Genomic DNA, 22,071 nt, shown 5'->3' with positions numbered 1-22,071 from the left:
CCCCCAGACTGACAGTCATGGGGGGAGGCAGCGGGGAGAGTGGAGGGAGTTGTGGTTTTGTTTTACATGTCTTGCTTTTTACTTTGCTGTACTGTTGTCACCCTGCCTTGGTTCAAAATAAATACATTTAAAAAAAAAGTGACTCCCCTGCGGTTGTCCCTCTGCGCCACACCCATCAAGGCTGCGTCACGTAATTGGAACTTTGGAAGTGCAGGCTGCCCTCCTGCCCAGTAGCTTTCCACCCTTCCTTTGGATGCAACGTTTTAGCCTGTGCAGAAGGGAGCCCTGCCGTTAAGACTGGCAGAGAGGAGATGTGCTGTAATAGCATGGGCAGAGGAGATGCTACGTTAGCACACAGAGAAGAAATGTCCCCATAGTACGTACTTAGTAAAGATGTGTCATTTGCACGTGCCATGGAACAGAAGGGCAATTAGCATGCAAAGCCGAGATGTGCCATTAGCTTGCAGAGCCGAGATGTGGCGTTAGCATGTGCATAGACAGGATGTGGAGTTTACACATGCTAACTGCACATCCCATCGCTGCACAGGATGTGCAGTTAGTACGTGCAGGGATGGGATGTGCAGTTAGCATGTGCAGAGAGGATACGTCCCATTAGCATGTGCGTAGAATGCATGTCGTTAGCATGCACATCTCCTCTGTGCACATGTGCGCAGTTAGCATACATGTACAGAGAGTTGTCACACTAGTATGTGTGCAGAGAAGATGCACCATTAGCAGACAAGAAGAGATGTGCCAATAGCATGCGCAGAGAAGTGATTTGAGGTCACTATGGGTAGAGATGTCCTGTCAACGTATGCAAATATCAGGCTTGCTAAACAGAACGTGTTCTATCAATATGTGAAAACAATGTCTGCCATTCGCATATGCATAGAGATATGCTGTTAGCACACGCACAGTGTAAAGGTGCAATTTACACATGCAAATGACACAAATTTGCACTTCAAATGCTAACACCACATCTCTGAAAATGCTGAAAGGAGATGTGCATTTGCCATGTGCACAGAGTATGTGGCGTAATCTTTAGTATATGTCAAGAGGAGATGCGTAGCTAGCATGTTCAGGGAAGATATATGACATTATCAAGTGGAGTGATGTGCTGTTACTATGTGTCCAGACTGGATGTGCTGTTTGCATGTGGAGTGAAGGGCTCTGCACAAGCCAGACAACTTTGATCTACAACGCTTTTGGTCTATGGGTCTGATTTTACGTATGTGTTGGATACGATTTACTCTCTTGCAGAGGAGAAAGCTCATTTTTACTCTCTTGAAATTGCATTTACTCTCATTTGAAAAATCATGCGTAACATACGCCCACCTCAAAAACTTATCTGGAGCACTAAGCCTAGCTGTCAGTTATGCAGCAGGGTGGCTGTCTGCCGCCAGCCGGGCAATCACCTTTGGATGCATTCCTGTAACCAAGGGGATTAAGCACAGGGAGTTTCTGGCACCTCCTGTCCCGGCTAGACATACTGGAGTCAGAGGTGGGCTTCACTTGTGAATCCTTCCAAAGGCAAAAGGAACAAAGACACCAGACCTGGTTTGGCACACAGAGTAAATCTCAAGAAGGACCTTACCAACAAGAAATGGCAAAAAAAACCAGGGCCGTTGTGACAAAATGGGCACCCATGGGTGCCTTACTGCAGCTGCGAATGCAGCCTGCGGTAAAAATACACAGTGGTAGTAAAAAGTAAACCACTGCCACCAGCCATTAATTGTAGAAAGGGTAACATAAAAATGTTACATGAGAAACTAGACAAAGGGGATAATGAGTAACCCTTCCAGCACCCTATGATAAGATAGTGTTTGCTGGGTCTAGAAAGTTAAAATTTTTTAAGTAAAGTCAATTTCACTTCACTGTTCTTGGAAAAAGTAATTTCACCAAGAGATGGTATTTAAACCTTTGGGAAATCTAAGACTTCCCTGTGCCACTGCACTGAAGGTGCTGTGTGTCTTAATGCAAAGATGCCTATGGAGTTTTTCAGGCTAAATCAATGAAAAATACTTGAGTGGGGAAAATGCTCACTCTCTCCAGGTTAGAAATTGAAAGTCCGAAAGTCCAGCAAAAGAGCTGGGGGTGTCTGTAGAAGGGAATTAGCACATTTCTGAGAATTCTCCCTGACACACCCCAATATGACAGAGGAAGCTCGGGCGGAGCGAACAGCAACACAGAAGCTACCTAGGTACCCAGGAGTTAGACAGTACCTTCTATGATGATGATGATGATGATGAAGAGTGATGTGACTGGCAGGTCCGCAAGGTAAGGCGACAGCAGCTCTGGTTTGGGTGTCTGACCTTGGCGGCTGGATGAAGCACTTTTGGCAGGGGCAGGCAGACAGACTTGCCCACAGGGATGCCAAGCAGACTATCTTCGCAGCACTTGGATGGGGAGGCTCGACACAGGCTTTGTAGTAGTGACGGTTGTCACCCAGTAGACTTTCTTCCTTCTCCCGGACCTCAACACTTCTGAGGGTTTGCAGCCAAAACCGCACTCGACGAGACGATGCACTGCAGTAGTGCCAGAGTTCCCAGTGTATTCAGGTATTGCAGGCCTGGTGGTCGCAACACAATTGTGTGATAGCTCAAAACTATAGCTGGTTCTAGTCCTGAGACCGGCTAAGCCCACCAGTTCAAGAGAGGAAGTCGTCTGGGCTGGGTCTTCCCTTTCACACAACAGAAAGGGCTGGCGCTGCAGCAGTCGCTCAGTCAGCTTGGCGGTCACTCAGTCGGCTTGGCGGTCGCTGGAGGTGGCTGCAGACGTCCTTCAGAATGTTTCTTTCAGTGGTCAACTCTGGCTTCAGCATCATGACCCTTGCCTTTTATGCAGGATCCCGGTTAATCGGCATTCATTGAACATTCAAACTTTAGGTAGTGGGTGTCCCAAGGGGACAGCCGGGCACCCAGTTAGAACTGGATCGAAGCAGACACACTGAAGGACAAAGATCTGAGGAGTTTGTGTCCTTCCAGCATCCTGTCCTCCCAGACACACTGGCGCCTCTGGGCGGGCTTCCCAATGGGAGCCTGTCGAAGACAAAGGAGTGAGCAGGACTTCCCCATCCACGTTAGCAGAAGAAGGCTCAAGAAAGGGCAATCCATCGTTAGTTGGTAAAGACCAGCACCATTTTTAGTCAATGGTGACCGATGTGTGGCCTATACCTTAGCTGCAACTGCAGCCGGCATGCAAAAATCACAAAGGTCGGTAGAAAATATTCACTGCCACCAGCCACTCAGACTTGCCACTGTAACTAGAAAATTACACAAGAAGTGAGAAAAGGAATACAAGGGGTCTCACCACTCCCACAAGGTGGGGTGTGCTGATCTCATAAAAGGAAATCCTATGTAGGATTAAAAAGTATTCCCCTTTGCTGGTAACATTAAGTTAGCACAGGAAAATAAAAGAAACCGGAAGAGGGAAGCTCAAGGAGCTTTCAGCAACATCGCACAGAAGGTGCTGCATGCTTCAATAGTAAAATACAGATGCCTCCAAAAGATGGAGGAAAGCATACTCCATCAAGGAAAGCCAAAAAGGTTTTTCAGAGTCACAGGAAAAATTAGTGAGTGAGGAAAAAGGTTCCCACTCAGGAGAGTTTTTAAAAAAAACATTTTTATTTTATTACAACCAAACACAATGCAACAGACTTACAAAACACATCATAACAATTCGATATTTCCATTACGCTTCCGAGTCTGCTGCTCACCCCCCAACCCCACCCGAGCCTACTCCGCTTGTCGTTCTGCACCTGTTCCTACTAGAGGGTTTCCCCCCACTCAGGAGAGTTAGATAACATCGAATAGTCCAGCAAAAAGTTCTGGGGGAATCACCAAGTGGGGAGCAATCTTTTTCACTCCTTTCATGTAACGTGACAATACACTTGTGGATCGCATGCACCCACCTCTATAGGCAGTGCTTCATTTGTGTTTGTATTGGATTTAGCGCTGTTTGGTTGCTGCACATGGCTATCAGATTGTTAATCATCGGTGTTAACTTAGAAGTATCCATTACTGTTGCCTGATCCTTAGCGGGTTTATGCAAAGGTCCCTCGACACTGGAAAATATGCAGTTATTTTGCTTTTTGTTTTGTTTTATTTATATCATTTGTCATATGGTTGTTATCCACACCCTCCTCATTAGGTAAATGGCCATATTAGTAGTAGTAGGTAACAATTACCTTGTCAGTTTTCCTAAGTCGTAGGTTATAAGCTGAGTTTTTATGTTTGTATTCTTTTGACATAATGATGACTGGTAGCCTCTTGGTAGCCTTACACAGCAACCATTTTATCTGTCTCAAAGTGTATAATTGGTAAACTTCTTAGGGGTTTAAAAGTCTGTCCCTGTTCTCCATTCGTTGTAGATCCTACTAGCGAAACGCCTGTGCTCCCGCAGCCCAGAAGACTGCAAGACTGTAGACACTTAGCCGCACGTTGAAGTACGAACCAGGCAGGCAAATTGAGCACAGAAGGAGAAGGCAGGACTAATTCACTGCAGATTCACCATGTACAGGTCTGCAAGATTGCAGACACTTAGCTGCTCTTCGCTGCGAACACCTGCTATACTCTGATATATGTTCATTTATATCTGTCCTGCTGCCTTGTGCCTCAATTTCTCAGGGATATAAATCTCTGAAAGAGTATCTCTTTGAACTGTGGTTTTTCCCAAAAATGCATGAGAACATATTTAAGACACCTGCACCAGTGTACACGTGTTAAACACCCCCCCCGTACTTGTATCCTTTGCAGATTTTTCTTTACCTCCATGAAGTCGATTTTTGCACTGGGTACATAGAGGTGGGTGAGAACCAGGCAACAGTGTAAAGTGGAAAAGAGCTGTGTTTATTTCTCATGCTGTGATCTGAATTTCATTTCTCCATGGTGTTTAGTTCTTTCTTTATCGGTGGCAACCTTTACAACCGGATTATGGAAGAGGGTCCTGAGACCAACTCGGCTGTCATGTCAATGGAGACACATTCCCTGAAGATGGAAGATGGTTTTGGTAAGTTGTACAATCTTGATTTTGGGAGTATAGAACAGTGGAGTTATTGAATTTGAAAAATTCAGCGTATGCTCAATTTTATAAGTCTGACTATTCTTTTCATATCTATTTTCCTCTTAGATTTCTCTCCATTTCATTTTCTTTTGTTCACTTCTATGGTCATGCACTTTTATTTTTTCCTTTTTATTTTCTTCATACTTTGCTCTAGCCCTTCCCCATTTCTTTTCTCAATTCTCCATTATCCTTTTATTTTCCTGTGTCCCCTGTTCCTATCCCGTTGTCAATTTTTGTGCTCCTTGTTTTTTCTATTCTTTCCTTGTCCGCTGCTTCTTCACCTCCTCCACTTCAGTTTATCCTCATAAATTTGGTGGAATGAGAAACATAGGATGTTTTAATGTGTGAAAATGTTTTGTGGCATGTTAATGTAAGGGCTGAACTTGTAACTGTTGATTTTTGAAGACCCTCCTGAAAGGTATGTGCTTTTGAGCATTCTATTTGCAGCGAGGGCACCTTCTCCCTAAATACCATGACCAAGCAGGTCTTCCTAAGTACGTAAGTTCGCACAGGTCAGACATCAAAGGGTTGGATTGGTGTGGAATTGGCACCTAAGACCTTGTATAATGCACTTAAGAGATGTCAATTGCCAAGTGGCAACCAACACAGAGAAAATGCAAAGCACTGTGGAGCTCATTTTACAAGTCCCTGTAGCGTTAATGGCACAATGCCTACATTGATGCTATGGGGGGATTTTCATTGTTTTTGGAGGCAGAGGGTGGGCGGGAGTTAAGTTACCTCATTGCTTTGCCCTCTGCCTTAAAAAACGAATTCATTTCACGCCAGCATGAGGTTTTCATGCTGACATGAAACCAATGATTTCCATTGTAAACCCTGTCTGCCATGCATACATGACAGGCAGCGTTTACTCCATTTGCACTACAGAGTGGAAATGGAGACGTGTAAAGAGGCCTCGGCTGCTCCTTTACACTTCTCATTTGCACTCCGCAAATAAAAGCGTTCCCACCGGGCCGTTTGTTTTTGAGCAAAATGAGCCCTCTGTGTGGGTTGCCACTTTTGCAATTGACATCTCTCAATTGAAAATCCAGGAATGATTAGACCAGTGGATGAGATTGGAAACAAATATAATTTTCATCTGCCAGTGGGTAGGATACAGGTGTGTTTTGCCAAAAAGAGACCTGCTTTCAGGAAGCTGGAGATTGGACTTGACCTTGTAGGTTTGCATTAAGCCAGAATTCCTATTTTGAATGTTCTATGCCACGTTTTGGGGCCCCTCAACCTTTTGCCCACCCCCTGTCTTGTTTGGCTCCTTGATCTCCTTTTGGTCACCAGAGGGACTTCTCCTATTATGTCCCTTTTTATGCCTATCGTAATGTACATGGTATTAGGTTGCTCAGTCTCAGAGAGTCCTCTGTTACCCCATTTCTGATCTAGTGTGATTGTTTGACTATACTTTGGTTTTATGGAATAACTAGGTGGTAGCTGTTTTAATTTCAGCTTCACCAAGGGTGCAGGCCATTTTACATAATTGGTAGCCCAGTGCACCTTTTTGGTAGCCATTGTGGTAACAATGTTTTTAAAAATCCTGCTCCTAGCCATTTTGTTTTCTAGGGCTTCCCTTTGTCTAGGTGACCACAAGGTAGGCTCAAAATGTCCCTTCTGACAATGTGGGCTCTTTGTGAGCCCTTCATGGCAGACTCCATACTGGTCCTAACTGGTTTAGGCTAGTAGAGGCCCCCCGGACAAGCACTCTCACTTCATGTGTGGGTGGCTTTGGCTGAGTGGTAGTCCCAGTGACCAACCATTATGGTTGCCCATCTGAGCCTCTGTCCGGGCCCCTTTTTGAGATTGGCTGGCTTTTGGCCAAGCCCCCTTTCCAGGGTTATATGTTATGCCCTGCCCCTAACTCACTTCTTGTTGCTGTGTTCTTGAAACTTGAATTTGGCAGGTCTGATGTTTTCCTGCTGTTTTTAAAGCCCTCACTTGCCAATACTTGCTAAGAGCAGTGACCTGGCCTTATCCCGGTTTGGATTGTTTCCTGAAGTCCAGTCTGTATTTCTTGGAGAGTCAATATGACTTTGCACATCTGCTGGGTTGAGCCCTTGACTTTGGGACCGCTTCTGGGCCGTTTTACAGCTGCATACCTCCACTTACTGCCAGGATCTTCTGGTTGCTACAGGAGTGGAGAGAAGTGCTGTAGGCCTGTCACTGCTGAATATTCAGTTTGGGACATCCAAGGGTGCCACCAGCCGTTGTTTCCGTACCGGGACCAGTCGCTGCCTAGCTGCTACCCTTTGTTGTTCGTCCTGCTTATGGGAGTCATCTGTTCAGCTTCTCCCTTCTTCCTGGAATTTTCACAGGATCCTTCGCTCCTTGATTGAAGGTAGAGCCTCTGTTCATCTCCTGGTTCTCTGGGATCATTGTTTGTTCCGGGTGCCACGCCCTGGTAAGTAGATCCTGAAAACTTCACTTGTGGAGAATAGCTGTTTTATTACCTGGTTTCTTTGGGCCACTGGAGCTGTTTCCACAGAATCCTTCAACATGAGTGCCTACCTTTTGGATCCTACGAGGGGTGATTATTCACGCATTCACTCCTGGATGTTCTCCTGGTCTCGATTCCTGGGATGCAAGTCCTAACTGCGATTTCCCCTTAGACTTGCATTGGGAGGGGTCACCCTGTCCTGCAGTTTTTCCTGTGTGGTCCATCTCATGACCTCTGTAATCCTTCTCCTGTCTCCTTCCCTGGGGTTGATAGAGGCAGCATCTGCGCCCGTGGGGTAGAACTGTACTTTCCTCGTTCAGCGTGGAGGGGCCTTAAACTGTTCCTATTGTATCATATGGAACTTTGAACTAACACTGGAACTGTCCTTCAAGTGACTTTCCTTCCCCTGGACATTTTTGCTGGATCCCCCATGAGTTCAGTGAGCTCTGGGCCACAATACACCATTTCAGTACCTACCAAATGATTTTATATGACTTTGTAAAGTAATCCCTTTAATTTTCTGGTAAAATACTGGTAAATGTACTGGAAACACTGACTGCATTTAGTAACAATGTGTGTATTTCTAACTGAAATGTAACTGGAAATTGTTGCTGAGATGTTCCTTGGATCTTAAAATCTTTGGCTAAAGTTTGTGTTTCATTCTTCTCTGAGCCTTCATGTATTGCTCTGGGCAACATGGCATTAATACAAAACACCCTCAACAATAAAATTGCAGGACTTGAAACCAAAATTGAAGACAAGCGCCAACAACTCTCTAGTAGCAAGTCTACTAATCGTAGCATACCAATTCCCATCAAGACAGATGCAGGATTCACATTTAAAAAGGTAACCATCATAGAAGTTCAAAAAATCATCAGCTCCCTAAAACCGTCCATTTGCAAAGGAGACAGCTGCCCCGCCCAGATCATTAAAGACGCAGCTAGAGATCTCTCTCTGTTCATCACCAAACATATTAACCTATCCTTTGCCAACAATTCCGTCCCTAATAACTTTAAACAATCCTGGGTTCTCCCACTTTTAAAAAAACAATCACTTGACTCAGCCATACCCACCAACTAGAGGCCCATCACTACTGTACCATTCCTGCTAAAAATACTGGACAGAGTGGCTTACCTCCAGATTCAAGAACACCTGGAATCTAACCAACTACTTGGTATACGTCAATCTGGCTTTAGACCACAAGACGGAACAGAAACTGCCCTTGTTGACCTCAAAAGTCAGATTGATGAAATCAAGGACAAAGGTAATGCCGCCATCCTTCTCCTCCTAGACCTCTCAGCTGCGTTCGATCTAGTTGATCACGAAATCCTTTGCAGCCGCTTATCCACCGCAGCTCACTTCTCCCCGTCAGCCTCCACATCGATACAATCCTTTTTGGCCAACAGAACTGAGGGTCTTCTCCACCACAGCGGCAGCAGACCCCATCCCCATCATATGCGGAGTCCCACAAGGCTCCTGCGTCTCCCCCACTCTCTACAATACATTTACAAAACCCCTATTTGACAAACTGGACCGTCTGGGTGTCACCTACACCAACTTTGCAGACTACACCCAGATACTCCTTACCATTTCAGGCAACTACATTGTGGACGTCACCCGGATTAACAAAAGCTTCTCCATCATTCAGGCATGGATGGCTACACACAGTCTGTCTGAAAGATGAGAAGACAGAGCTGCTCCTTGTCGGCTCTCCTAGTAACTTGTCCAAGTTGAGCCCCAGCTACAACAACGTAATCATCGATGGCAACACTATCCCCATTGTTAAAAGTGTAAAAACCCTAGGCTTTTACCTTGATGCTAACACCAATCTCACCAAACAAATCAATATGACCACCGCAGCCACTGCCTACACTGGCAAGCTGATCAGGGCCAGCAGACCCTTCCTATACCCTAATAGTTGCCTTACTCTTGCCAGGGCCCTCATACAGTCCAAGCTGGACTACTGCAACAGCATGTACTTAGGTGACAACCAAACCATAATCTCCAAACTTCAAGTGCTCCAAAATAATGCACTACGAGCAGCTCTTAACATCCCCAAGCGAGAGCACATTTCCACCATCAGAATGTCATGCAAGTGGCTGTCCATAAAACAAAAAATTGACTTGAAAACCCTCTGCCTTACCTACAAGGCTTTAAACCACCTAGCCCCACCATATCTCACCAATAAATTCACCATGAAATCCGCCAATAGAACCACCAGATCCTCCAACACATTATGCTTAACAGTTCCTAGATTCCCCTTAAAAAGAGCAGGTGGCACTAGCTTCGCAGAACTTGCCCCCCAACTCTGGAACACTCTACCACTCAACAAAAAACCAAGTCATTTAAGATTTTTCGTAAACATGTTATTGACTGGCTGCTGACTAAAATATAACGCCCACTCCTTTCCGCTAATGATCCAAGCATACGACATACTGCTTAATCATGTTTGTAATTTGTATAAATGGATGCACCTGAAACTGCACATATCCCATTTGGTTGGATTATGGAAATGTATATATGCCACTTTGTAACCGCTTCCCAGACCCTCTAGCTTATAGCGATTTTGCGATCCCGCGAAATGCTGCGAAAACGGCTGTTTTGCGCAAAAACAGCATCTTTAAAAAAAAAAAAGTTTTCGTTTTATTTAAAGTAATCTGCAAAAATTACTGTTTTGAAAAAAATAATACTCGGGGTGCCAGGTTCTCAACTTTTTTTTACACAAGAAATGCGCTATCACATCTCATCACTTGAGCCCCAAAAAAGTGCTGCCCAATCCATAAGGGACACATGAATGGGCAAATTTTATATGCGCACCCATTCAGATGGCCTTTTTCACCTCCTTGATCAAATAAAGTGGCGTTTGTCAATTTAAAAGCGCATCCCTCATTTCCAAGCAAGATGCACTTTTAAATGTGCAGAAATTGTAGGCCACCCTACGCGCACGGGATGTGGGGCTGCCACTGCATGACAAGGTCTTTCCTGACCCAGTCATGCATATCTTTTAAGGTAAGAACTGCTGCTGTGTCGCTTGCATTTCTGTTTCTCAAACAGGATCAAAATGCATTTTTTGGGTCGCATTTTACAGCGGCAGGCACCTGGAGGGCCTGTCCCTGTGAAAGGCGCTGGGAGCTTGCAGAACCCTGTCGGGAGAGCGATTCAATTCAAAGTACTGCCCATTTTGATGACAAAAATCTAATGAATGTTACAATTTGACCTATTTCGTCCAGTACTATTCGATCGATTTTTATAAATACTGAACATGTGTTGGGGGGGGGGGGGAGGTGTTGCCCGCTCCCCGTGTTCAGTATTTTTGGTCTAGGGTGGTTGCAGAAGTGTTTGCCCTTTTTCCTCAAAATTGGAGGCAGGGACAGAAAAAAATAGAAAATAATGAAAAAGGGACCCTGCAGAGTCGGATCAGACCTGCGTTAGAGGGACGGATCCGGCACCTCAGGGTTGGAGGGGAAGTGGCAGCGACCAAGCAGTTAAGTAGGGGAGAGGGTGGGTTGGTGGTGAAAGGTACATTTTGGATTGTTTGGCTGAAGTGCAAATTAATTTGCAGCAATTCCGCTGCAAATAATTACACTTCGGTCAAACAACCCAGAACACCATTCAAGGCAGCTGGCCAGCGCACAATTTGCGCTACAGCTCAAGCCTGTGGAAATGCGCCGGTCACCTTTGAGAATAAGGTGACCTGCTCATGTCCAAAAATGGGTTGTCTAAAAATAGCATATCCTCCGTTCTTTTTTTAAATGCCCCATTATTTGAGGAACTGGTCAAAATCTACATTTTAAAAAAATGGTTTCTCTGAGAGGGAGAGTAATGGGTGAGATGTGCAGTGATAGGCAAGAAAGCAGAGGGAGAGCAGTGGGTCAGAAGAGGAAGTGCTGCACAAGAGAGCAGAGGATGCATTGGGCCAGAAATCTGAGCGAACAGAGGTACAGAAAGTGGAGGGAGCGTGTGGTCAGTGAGCCAGAAAGCAGAGAGGAAGCGGTTGGCCAGAAAGAGGCAGTGAGCTGCAGATAGGGAAAAAGAATGAGGGAAGAGTGCAATAGAATGGGAGAAAGGATGCAAGATGCAGAAGCAGCACAAAAAGAATGAAGGACTGTATATTGCGGGAGGAATTGTAGAGTGTAAAGGTTTGAGTTGGGAGTATGATTTGGAGTGTGGCAGGGGGTGGGCAGTGCAAATTGTGACTTGACAGTGTGACCTAGCATGTGCGTATTTGTATGACAGAGTGAGAGGTTAAGAAATGTAAGCTGTGATGGAGAGTTGGTGAGATGTGTGTTGGTGAGAGAGGTGTGTGGGTGTTTGGGGGATTGGAGAACATAGAAGGGGAATATTTTCAGCATTACAATTGATAATGATCAATTTAGTTAATACTATTAAATAGGCATGAACATTAAACTAGAAATGTAGCCAAATCAAACACTGTTTTGCCAAGCCAGACATCTGGGACTCTTCCTATTAAATTAATACAAAAGATGCATAATAATGCTACCCTGGCTCTCTTGTAGCCTTGCACTCTGCTTATTTCCTGCAAAGTGGCAATCTTACAACCTCCAGTTAATACAAAATGTCCCTCAAAAATGCTGCAATAAATAAAGGTTTGTGCCGCAAAATTTGCCATTTCATGCCACAAAATTTGCCATTTCATGCCGCAAAATCATGGAAGGTCTGCGTTAAGCACCCTTCTACCTCTGGGTCTGGAGCGCTATATAAATAAAATAAACAAACTGTTGTAAGGCACTAGAAGGTGTACATGGATGGGGAATGGTGTACCCCACATTCAGCAGGAAACCTGCAACACTTCACATTTCTACAAACATCTGACATTTTAAAACCACAGTATTTAGTTGCCCTTTTCAAAAGTGGACAGAGAAAAAGCTAACTGCCCCTTACCACAGCACCTCCTTTCCTTAGCCAACTTTGCTGCGCTGCCTGCCTAGGACAGGGCATAGAAAAAGAAGGTACTACACCTTGTTTCCGTAGGATCTGTTCACATTCTGTGGAATCATTTTTTTTCTTAATCTTTTTTAGTTTATATGTGACACTTTCAACGCAGAGGGACACTAAGAAAAACCACTAGTACACAAGCTGCTTAAAATGGAAAAAAATAACACAAAACAGAGAAACAATCTATAAGGGACCCCTTCATTATTTCCTCCCGATTTTTAGTTCTCTGTGGAGATGCATCAAGCCCTCAACTTAACCATATGAAGATACTATTGGAAACTCAAACTATGGAATGATGAAACACGTAAGGATACTTCTCAGAGTTTGAGACCCTTGGTCCACTGGTTTCAGCGACATGAATACAATCAAGGTTGCCTTCGTCAGGACCGCCTTCCTTTGCAATACAATATGGTGCTACATCTCGTGTCTGTTGCAGGCAATCGGTAGAACTGCAGGACACATGTTTCTATTCTCAGTGCATTTGAACTACTCTCACAAGAAATGTTCCTTCTGCGCATGGCACACACCCAGTAAAGAACCTGGGCGTCACTTGGTCATTAAACTTGCCAACCCTTACCGGGGTAACACGTTTGGGGGCACAAGTATTCCCTACATGTACATACAAAATAGACTTGCACAAAAAGACAGAGAATGTTTAGTTAATCAGTGTCTGTAGTGCATCACAACTTGTGCCTCACTGCACATAATGGTATCAACACTTCCAACTTATTGCTTAGAACATTAGTGTTAGGCAGAAACCTGTGCAGTTCCCTTAGGGACCACTGCAAAAGGCTTAAGACTACAGGTGTTGGCAGTAAACCCAATTGGTAGCAGTCCGTACCACCCAGATTTACCTGGTAGCTGTGGCTGAGCAGCCAGACTTCTCTCAAGAAGAGTTAGACAGTATATAGAGTATACAAGATAGGTACCAAAATACAGTAGCACAAGCAAACACTGACCAGAGCTTGGGCATAAAAGTATATAATTAAATTAAAGTTAAGTTCAAACAGTCACTATTAATATATACATCCCTGATCACTTATTGAACAAGTCTTAGTTAAAACACCACTTATTTTCAGACAGAGGTGAGCGCTTAACCTAAGATGGCACTCCAATAAGTTAATTAAAAAGGGAGGGAAAAAGGCAGAATTAGGAACATACACAATACCAACTCTTTAAGAGAACCAAAGCAAGTCAGAAAAGGCTGTCTCTACTGAGCAGCAAGAAAGTCATAGGCCAGGCCCACTCTTGGAGAGAGCAAGGCGGAATGTGTCCAAGATCACACAGTTGAATAGTACTTTTAAAGAGTCTTTGCAAAGAGTTCAAAAAGGGTCGGATCAACTCAGGAAAAGTTAGTTAGGAGGTCCCAAGTCACCCCAGGATAGAAAGTCAAGGATTTACGGGACACCTTGAACAGTCTGTTGCAAGGGAGACCAGGCGGGACACAGTACCTGAATAGATGAGAAAGCTCCAGCGGGGGCAGTTGTTCCTGGCAGCGGGTGCAAGTCGGTGTTTCGTCCAGAGGAAGAGAAGGTCTCGACGTGGAGGAAAGCTGGAGGTCGTTGCACTGCCAGGGAAGAAACCAGCTGTGGAGTTTCCCGGTTAAAAGGTACTACGCTTTTATTTGCGGTAGTGGTGAAGCGTGGCTATCCGGCCGCCGAGGTGGTTGGCACGGGTGATTCAACCACGAGACTATCCAGAAGGCCAAGAGGGCGAACTGGTTATCCCCACCAGTTCAGAGGAAGAAGACTCTCAGTGATGAAGATCTTCTCTGTCGTTGGGAAGTGGTGAGACGGTTCAGCAGGGCTCCACTGGTGGTGTCGTTGCAGGTCGGCTCAGCTTCTCCCTCTTTGGATTCTTTGGTCCTGTGGCGACTTCTGAAGTTCCAGTCCCCAAAGCCCTGCTTTTATGCAGAAAACCCCCATTCATCAGTCCTAGCTGTCACTCAAACATGCTAAGTGGTGAGCCGGGCGGCTCACCACTGGGCCAATCACACAAGAGTGTGACTTGAGTTGCTGAGGCAACTCAGCCCAGGGTGCCTAAACCCCCCTCCCACACATCCTGTAGACCCAGACGGAGTGGCACCACTTTTGGAGGCTTCTGTGGAGAAGCCCGCCAAAAAGTGGAACAAAGGGCTCGACTTGGGTTGGAGTTACAGAGGCGAACACAAACACCATTTTAAAACAGAGTCTGGCAAAAAGACCCAACCGGGTAATAAATATTAAATAACCCGGCGGTATCTTTAACATTGCACCAAAAAGTGGTGCGTATAAAATGAATGCGAAAATCCCATAGGAAATATTCCGGTGGAATATTTCGCGTGGTAACCACTGCCACCAGCCAGAAACTCGACAAGGGGGGGACTGCACAGTGCCCCCTCGAAAAACAGATCCAGGGGCAATCTAATTACCCCTACCAATACTTCTACAATATGATGGTTTGTACTGGTTCTGTTCACAATTTAAGACTAGTAAAGTCAATGGTAACGTTACATGCCCTGGGAGACAGAAGTCAGTACCAGGGTATGGAGTCTGTTTTTGGGGTCACTATGACACCCTTGTGTTACTGCACTAAGGGTGCTATGTAACACACTTATCAAAAACCACATGGAACCCTATGGAGTAAAAGACCCCATAGCCCATAAAACACATTACAAAGTCAAAGGATATCTCAAATCATGTTTAAGAGTGGGAGAACAAGAGTCTCACTCTTAGCAGGAGAAAAAAATAAACCCCAGAAATCCAACAAAGCTGCTGGGGGACTCACTAGGTTTGGGAAATTAGCCTTAATAGAGAATTCTCCTGAACAATTAGTCTTTGCTTTGACTTGCACTTCCGCCCGCCACCCCCGGCATTAGCTTTCGCATAGCTGTGGTCTACCTGCAGAGGATCAGAAATGGGTTGTAAGTAACTTGTCCATGGCAGCCACAGGAGACCGTATGTGTTAGAGCGCTCAGTCTCCTCATAGTCCTTATCCCAATTGCTCACCCGGAGTTGTGACTGTGCCGGCTTCAGTTGCTTGGTTTCCCTGATCTTGGTGCGTGTTTCAGGCTGAAGCGGCTAAGAACATTCAGAGCCTGGAATCATGTGACACGACGTGGGGTGCTCACGTGAGAGGCATTGCTAGGGAGTCCGCAAGCGTCCAAACGACAATCGTAAAAAACAAGTACCAGAAAGGAGAAAATGCTGCCTCCCCCTGGAAACCTCCATGCATACTTCAAATTTTCTTCAGATGTAGGATACACTTTTTTGCAATTCTGATATCACATCACCTGACTTTATTACATAGAGTACCGTAATCTATCGCCGAAAGATGTTCCTCTGCGGTAGAGAAGTGCACATAGCATTGAGTCCGAGTCACTGTGATATTCTTGCTGAACCCTGACAATCTACTTTGTGTCCATTAGTTGGTCGGACTCATTGCGGAACCCGACATAATGATATGTACTATTCAGACAACCAATCTGAATAGATGACAACATCACCTCATCACCCTCAGTATAGCTGGTATAGAGTTCTGACTTATGATTTTGGCAGGACAACAACCATAAAATCGAACACTAACTGGGGATTCTCATTAGGAGATAGCCAGCACTTGCCTGCAATATTTTGATTTAGCCCCGCCATATCTTTTCATAGCCTATATATCCAGCATTGTTCCTTTTTAAACAGGAGTGACTGCGTGTTTCCACCCTGTGTTGGTTTTATAACTTTCTCAAATAAAGTCCAAGTGAAATCATTCTCTTGAGTGTTGTTGCTGCTGGAAATGCTCAACTAATGGAGCAGAAACCGTTTTGGTCCAAATGCAAGACTTATGTTCAATCATCTGTTTTTTCAATGGTCTATTGGTCATAGCCATGTACATCAACTGACAGGGACATGTAATTAAAAATATCATGTCAGATGTATTACAATGGTAAAATGTTTCTGAGACCAGGGAGATCTCCAGCCCAACTCAGTTGTCAGAGTTTGGGATGTCTGAGCACAAACTGAGCATATGCCGTAGGGTGAATTCCCTTGGGTTCTGGCTGTGTCCCACAGTTGTTAGAGTTCCTCCTAGAACCCTATGGATGCGGTGGAAGGAACATCATCCACGTTACCTACAAAGGAATCCACGATGTCGTCTTCTTAATGCCATTTTCTTGCAGCACTCAAACAGGTCTAGTCATTTCAAAGATGGCGCCACGCACCAACCCCGTTCCATATCTTGCTTCTCTTCCAATGGGTAGGTGCGTCGCTTCTGTTCGCTCTCTGTGCATAGCCTTTATTTAGCACATTTCTTGCTTTCGCTTGCAATTCTTAGTCTTGCCCTTTCTGTTTCTTTCGTCTTTCTGACGTTCTACTATAAACTTTTCCCCTTGTCAACTTTCCGCTTATACTTGCCGTTCCGGTTTCTCGTTCTTTCCTTTTCGCGAGCTCCTCTCCTCCATAGTTCGTTCTATTCTGCACTTATCCGCTTCTGGTCTTTTTTCTTCGGTAGATTTTCCTTTTTTTTTTCCCCTGCTTCAGCGGTACCTTCTTTGTACCTGGTTTCAACCTTGGTGTGCAGTCCTGCAGTGCTCTGCCTTTCCTTGTGCACCGCTCCCTCAGCAGCAGGTTTCTACCGGATTCCCACAACTACTGCAGAAAGTGGATTCAAGAAACCATCCTTCTCAGCTACTTGCTGATATTGCTTCTTCTATGCTACAAATTCCTAACAACCAATTACCACTTCCTACATTTCATCTACCTGGATTGCATCAGGTTTTCTACCCCAAGGGGGTTTCCCGAGGGTGCTGCCCCTGAGGTGCACAGAGTCCTTTTCTTTGGCCTCTGAACGGTTTGGGGGAAGCATTTCCATTCACCACCTCTTTGGCACGACAGCTACTGGCAAGCGTCTACACAAGAATGAAAAACTGAATTGTGATTACCAACTACAACAAAGTAAAGCTTATAATAACAGTGTGTGCTGCGTCTCAGTGACTATGCCGGGGATTTAAGAATGCAATCGGGCATCTCGTGTGTTCCTGAGCCTCTTGATGGCAAATGTAGGAAGCGGGAACTTTGTCGGCCCTACATTCAGATTGGGACAAAGTTTGATAATTTGTTTTAAGGCATTCACACGTGGTGAGTAGCTGAGTACGTGTTATGATTTTATACTTGATTGACAATTTAGTATAACATCGGAAATAGGGTTGGTTCACGGAACCCTTACCTGCTGGAAGGTAGGTATAAAGTGGAGTGATGGGGAGCCTTCCTAATGCCACTCCTGGCCCTGAAATGGGGAGACGGGGACAACGGTAAAGCTGGGGAAACCCTCCTGGGGAAGAAAACTGTCATGATCTCTGCTTCCAAAAGGTCAGGGTTTTCCCAACTCCCTTGGAAGCAGATCCATAACCCAGGTTCCGAGTGCCAACCAGTCCCAATTGGGACCTTTTGGACCCAGTCCTGGCGCCAGTGGCACCAGGTTCATAAATATGCCCAGTCCCAGCGCTGGAAGCGCCGGGCTCATAATGCTTGGGTGGACTTACCTGCAGCAGACCATGCTGCTTACTTGCCTGCCAGTTGAGCCTCTGATCCTCTTCTGTTTGGAACTACCTTTCCTGTTGGGTGGGGCAGGAGCCACTCCCTAGATTCAGAACACTTCTGGAAAGCAGGAACTCTTTTCTTACCTAGGCGTGGCTGTGGAAGGAGACACCTAAGCACTACAGGAGGCTATTTAAACCACACCCGATGGATGAATCTTGCTTTGCGTTATTCTGCATCCTCTGCAGCAGAACGCTCATCGTGTCTTCTGCATCTGATCCTGGGCCTAAGGAAAAAGGCTTACCATCCTGAATCCAGTCTTCAGCAACACCTATAAAGACGAGAAAGAACAGGTTAGCATTACGGTCTTCAGTGACAGCTCTTCACTTACCTGGTCCATCGGCTGTCACCAACGCCTCGCGCTGCATTCCGGCATCTGAAAGACAAAGGCTTACCTACTCTTCGTGCGCTCCGGAGGTCTTCACACTGCATTCCGGCATCTGAAAGACAAAAGCTTACCAACTCTTCGCACGCTGCTGCATCCCGCATCTGAAAGACAAAACAAGGTGCGTTTAGAGACATTGGGGAACTTTAATACTCACGTGCCATTACTCCTTTCCACATCTAACCCAGTGGGTATTCCGGCACCCTGCAGCCGCTCCGAACTTGTACCTGCAAAATAAAAAGACAGTTAGAGCGCATCGTGAAGCAGGCAACAAGCGCTTACTTACGTGCTTCCAGGCGCTTCTATTCATCACACGGGCTCCATCTTCAACTCACTTCAGCCCGTCATCCGCCATCGCCGGAACCCTGCAAAACAAGAAACATCATTACTAAAGACTTTAAAGACATTCGAATTACTCGAAACTTACCGTTCGTGCAGTAAACGACGGACAGCAGTCCTCTGAAGTCAAGAGGCCTGCTCCCCCTTATCCAGTGAAGAAACTGGTTACAGCACCCTGCCCCAAGGCAGATGGAGAGCACGGCGTTCACTTACCTAAGGTGAGAGCGTTAACCTTTGGGGTTCTACAGGAGAAGAGAAAGGGAAGAAGAGAGAGACATTCAATAACCCAGTTCCTTAATCCCATATTTTCTATCTGCAGACATCTTACCCTTCGAGTCAGACATACAGTGCACAGAGGTCCAGCCCAAAGAGCCAGCTGTGTGTTACACATCACCTTTGAAGATACGGTATACGCCCAGTCAAGACCGGCGCCTCTACGGGAATCAGGTGAGCGTTACAAAAACCCATGAAGCACGAGAGGGTGGTGGTTCAGGATAGGGATGTTTGAAGGGTCTCAGTAGGATTGGCTTGATTTCCTTTGTGCGGTGTAGGAAGAATGAGGACTTGTATACACAGATCTATTCCCAATACAGCACCCAAATGGGGGAAGGCGAGAGAAAGAAAAAGGAGATTTAGAACATAATGTATGTCCAAACTGAAATAGCAGGAATTTGCTCTGTGTACATTAATGTGGACTCATGTGTAGAGAGTGATATTTGATAGTATGCTTACCGTAGTAAGACTCAGAATGTTTTGCTTTGTAGAAGCGGAGTGGTGCACGTGTTGCACAGGCAGGAAAAAAGATGCACGTGTTGCGTATGTTGCTTGCTGGAGTTGCATTGTGGAAATGGATTGATGAACAAGGTGCGTAGGAGATTAAATGAACACGTGGATTGACTGAGGTAAAAAGAGTCATGTTGCTTTTATCTGCTTAAGTTTTGAATAAATGGTAAGCGAGCGGCATGGGAAATCAATGTTATGCTGACAGTGTTAGCGAGAGGCAGTGGGAAGCAGGGTTCTGCTATCCATGTTAGCAGGAGGCTCTGAAGACGGGGAGTTAATCTAACTGGGCTTGTAATAGTTACCAGTGGCACACAAAATAATTTGTGCAGGCAAAGTTAATGAAGTTCACTCCCATGACTTCGGAACAAGCTATGAAGCTTGTTTACAATTGCTGCGGCATGAGTTTTGCAAGGCGAAAATGTCGTGCAAGCTCACCATGAAACAAGATGGTGAGAGAAAGGCAAAAGGAAGGTGGGAAGGGAGAGGTAGGTAGGTAGGAAGGAAGGCAGACAGGGGTAAACACTTACTAGATGGAATCTCTGGTAGCCTAGCATGTAGTTGGCTTTGTAGCAACGCACAGAATTAAATACACGGAGTGCTTTTAAAGACAAGGGGGGGTGGAGTATCGGCGGCCATATTGAAAACAACTAGACCGTGAAAGGTGGATAACATGAATAGACCTTTTAGATGTCATGTTGGAGGAAGTAGGAACTGAATTATTTATGCAATTGGCATTTATTCCATAGTTGTTGTTTATTCATTTATAGAGCGCGCCAGGCCCGTGGGCATCTGGGCGCATTACAGGTTTCAGGTTCCAGAAGGCAAGGGCAAAAAAATACATATACATAAAATTATGTGGCAGAGTTGTACATATTTACAGCAGCAGATACATTACATACAGTTTCTCACTTTGGTATAATATACAAGATTTGGTGCAAGGATACATAGATGCGCATGTGATCACAGGTCTCGGGGGGTGCAGCCACCTCTTAACATTTAACTTAACGGAATGGAAGGGAGAAGTGGCTCTTAAGGAATCGGGGATGGAGTTCCATAGTTGTGCCACTAGGACTGGAAAGCTGGAGCCGCCTGTTTAAAATTGAGTATTCTGAGACTATTGGTGTGCTCCTTTCTAATAGGTTTTGAGGTGTGTTTGGTGAATCTGTCGATGAGGTATACTGGGGCCTTGTTGGAAAGACATTTGAGTAAGGTTAAGTGATTTCAACTTGATTCTGTCAATTATGGAAAGCCAGTTGGTGGAGCGTCTCACATGGGAGATATGCTGAGTTTTAGGGATGCCTAGGGCAGATCTTAAGGCGTTGTTTTGAAGTGTCTGGAGTTTATTGGTATTGTTTGCTGGTCCCCAAGTATAGGGCATTGCAGTAATCCAACGTGGAGAGGATTAGGGCTCTAGCAATCATAATGCAACTATCCGTAGACAGGAAAGGTTTGCATGCATGAGTTTTACATGTGTAACTAGTAGCAGAAGCTGTAGCGTTAATTTGTTTATTGAGGTTGAGTACAGAGTCCAGGTAGAAGCCTAGGGTCTTTACTTCCTTAGACTTTGATCTTAATTCCATCAATGATGACAGAGTTTTATTGGGCAGAGAGCTTAGTCAATCTGTCAGGGGACCCAACGATTAAGAGCTCTGTCTTTTCGTCATTGAGGCATAGGCCATGGGTGGCCATCCATGTTTGTATAATAGAGTAGATTTTGTTAATCATGGTTACATCTGTGTCATAGCCTCCTTGAATGGGGATGAGAATCTGGGTGTCGTTGGTATACGAGACACCGAGATTGTCAAGTATGTTGAAGAGGGGCTTGGTAAAAATATATACAAGGTTGGAGAGACACCGGAGCCTTGAGGTACTCTGCATGTAATGGGTACTGGGTCTGCTGCGGAGGAAGGTGAGAAAACTCACATGGATCTTTTGTTCAGGAAGGAGCTTATCCAAGTGGTTAATTCCTTAGAGAAATGGGTGGCTGCTTTGAGGTGGTTGTACAGGACATTATGGTCGACGAGGTTTCTCCTTTTGTCTTTCCGGTCATCAAGTTGGTTCTTCAGGTCAATAAGGGCAGTCTCTGTCCCATGTCTCAGTCTGAAGCCTGATTGGCGAGTGCCTAGCAGGTTGTTAATCTCCAGGTATGCTTGAATCTGGAGATAGGCAGCTTTGAGGATTTTAAGAAAAGGCATGGTTGTGATTGGCCTGTAGTTTGTGGGAATGCTGGGGTCTGCATTTTTATTTTTTATTATTTTTTTTTAAGTAGGGGTAATACCCAGTCATCTTTAAGATTGGTGGGAACTCAGCAGGATTTGAAGGGGGAATTGATGAATGTGGTAATGAAAGGAGCTAGATCCTTAGCGGCTTCTTTAATTATCAGAGCTGGGCATGTGTCTCCTAGACATTTAGAGAGTTTGAGGGAGGTGAATAGCGATGCATGACAGTACGGCTGTAATTCGTGTATTGTCTACTTCTCTTGTTTCCTGTCTCAACATGTCACAAGGTATATTCTGAGCTCATTCATGTGCGCGTTGTAA

The 22,071-nt window shown here is 45.2% G+C and overlaps 1 protein-coding gene across 3 annotated transcripts in view; it reads left to right on the top strand.

The window, feature by feature from the left end:
• The window catches only part of GMEB1 (glucocorticoid modulatory element binding protein 1), a 921,206-nt gene that overhangs the window by 215,205 nt on the left and 683,930 nt on the right, over nt 1–22,071 (top strand). For all 3 annotated transcript variants that reach the window (XM_069622968.1, XM_069622967.1, XM_069622966.1), the window contains exon 3: nt 4,895–5,007. In XM_069622968.1, coding sequence (XP_069479069.1) covers nt 4,895–5,007 — 113 coding nt within the window. The remainder of the gene's footprint in view (nt 1–4,894; nt 5,008–22,071) is intronic.

The sequence above is a fragment of the Ambystoma mexicanum genome, chromosome 11 (genome assembly GCF_040938575.1).
Source record: "Ambystoma mexicanum isolate Mex_15411 chromosome 11, UKY_AmexF1_1, whole genome shotgun sequence".
NCBI lineage: Eukaryota > Metazoa > Chordata > Amphibia > Caudata > Ambystomatidae > Ambystoma > Ambystoma mexicanum.
Note: the sequence above shows the minus strand (reverse complement) of the source record. Positions and strands in the feature narration are given on the sequence as shown.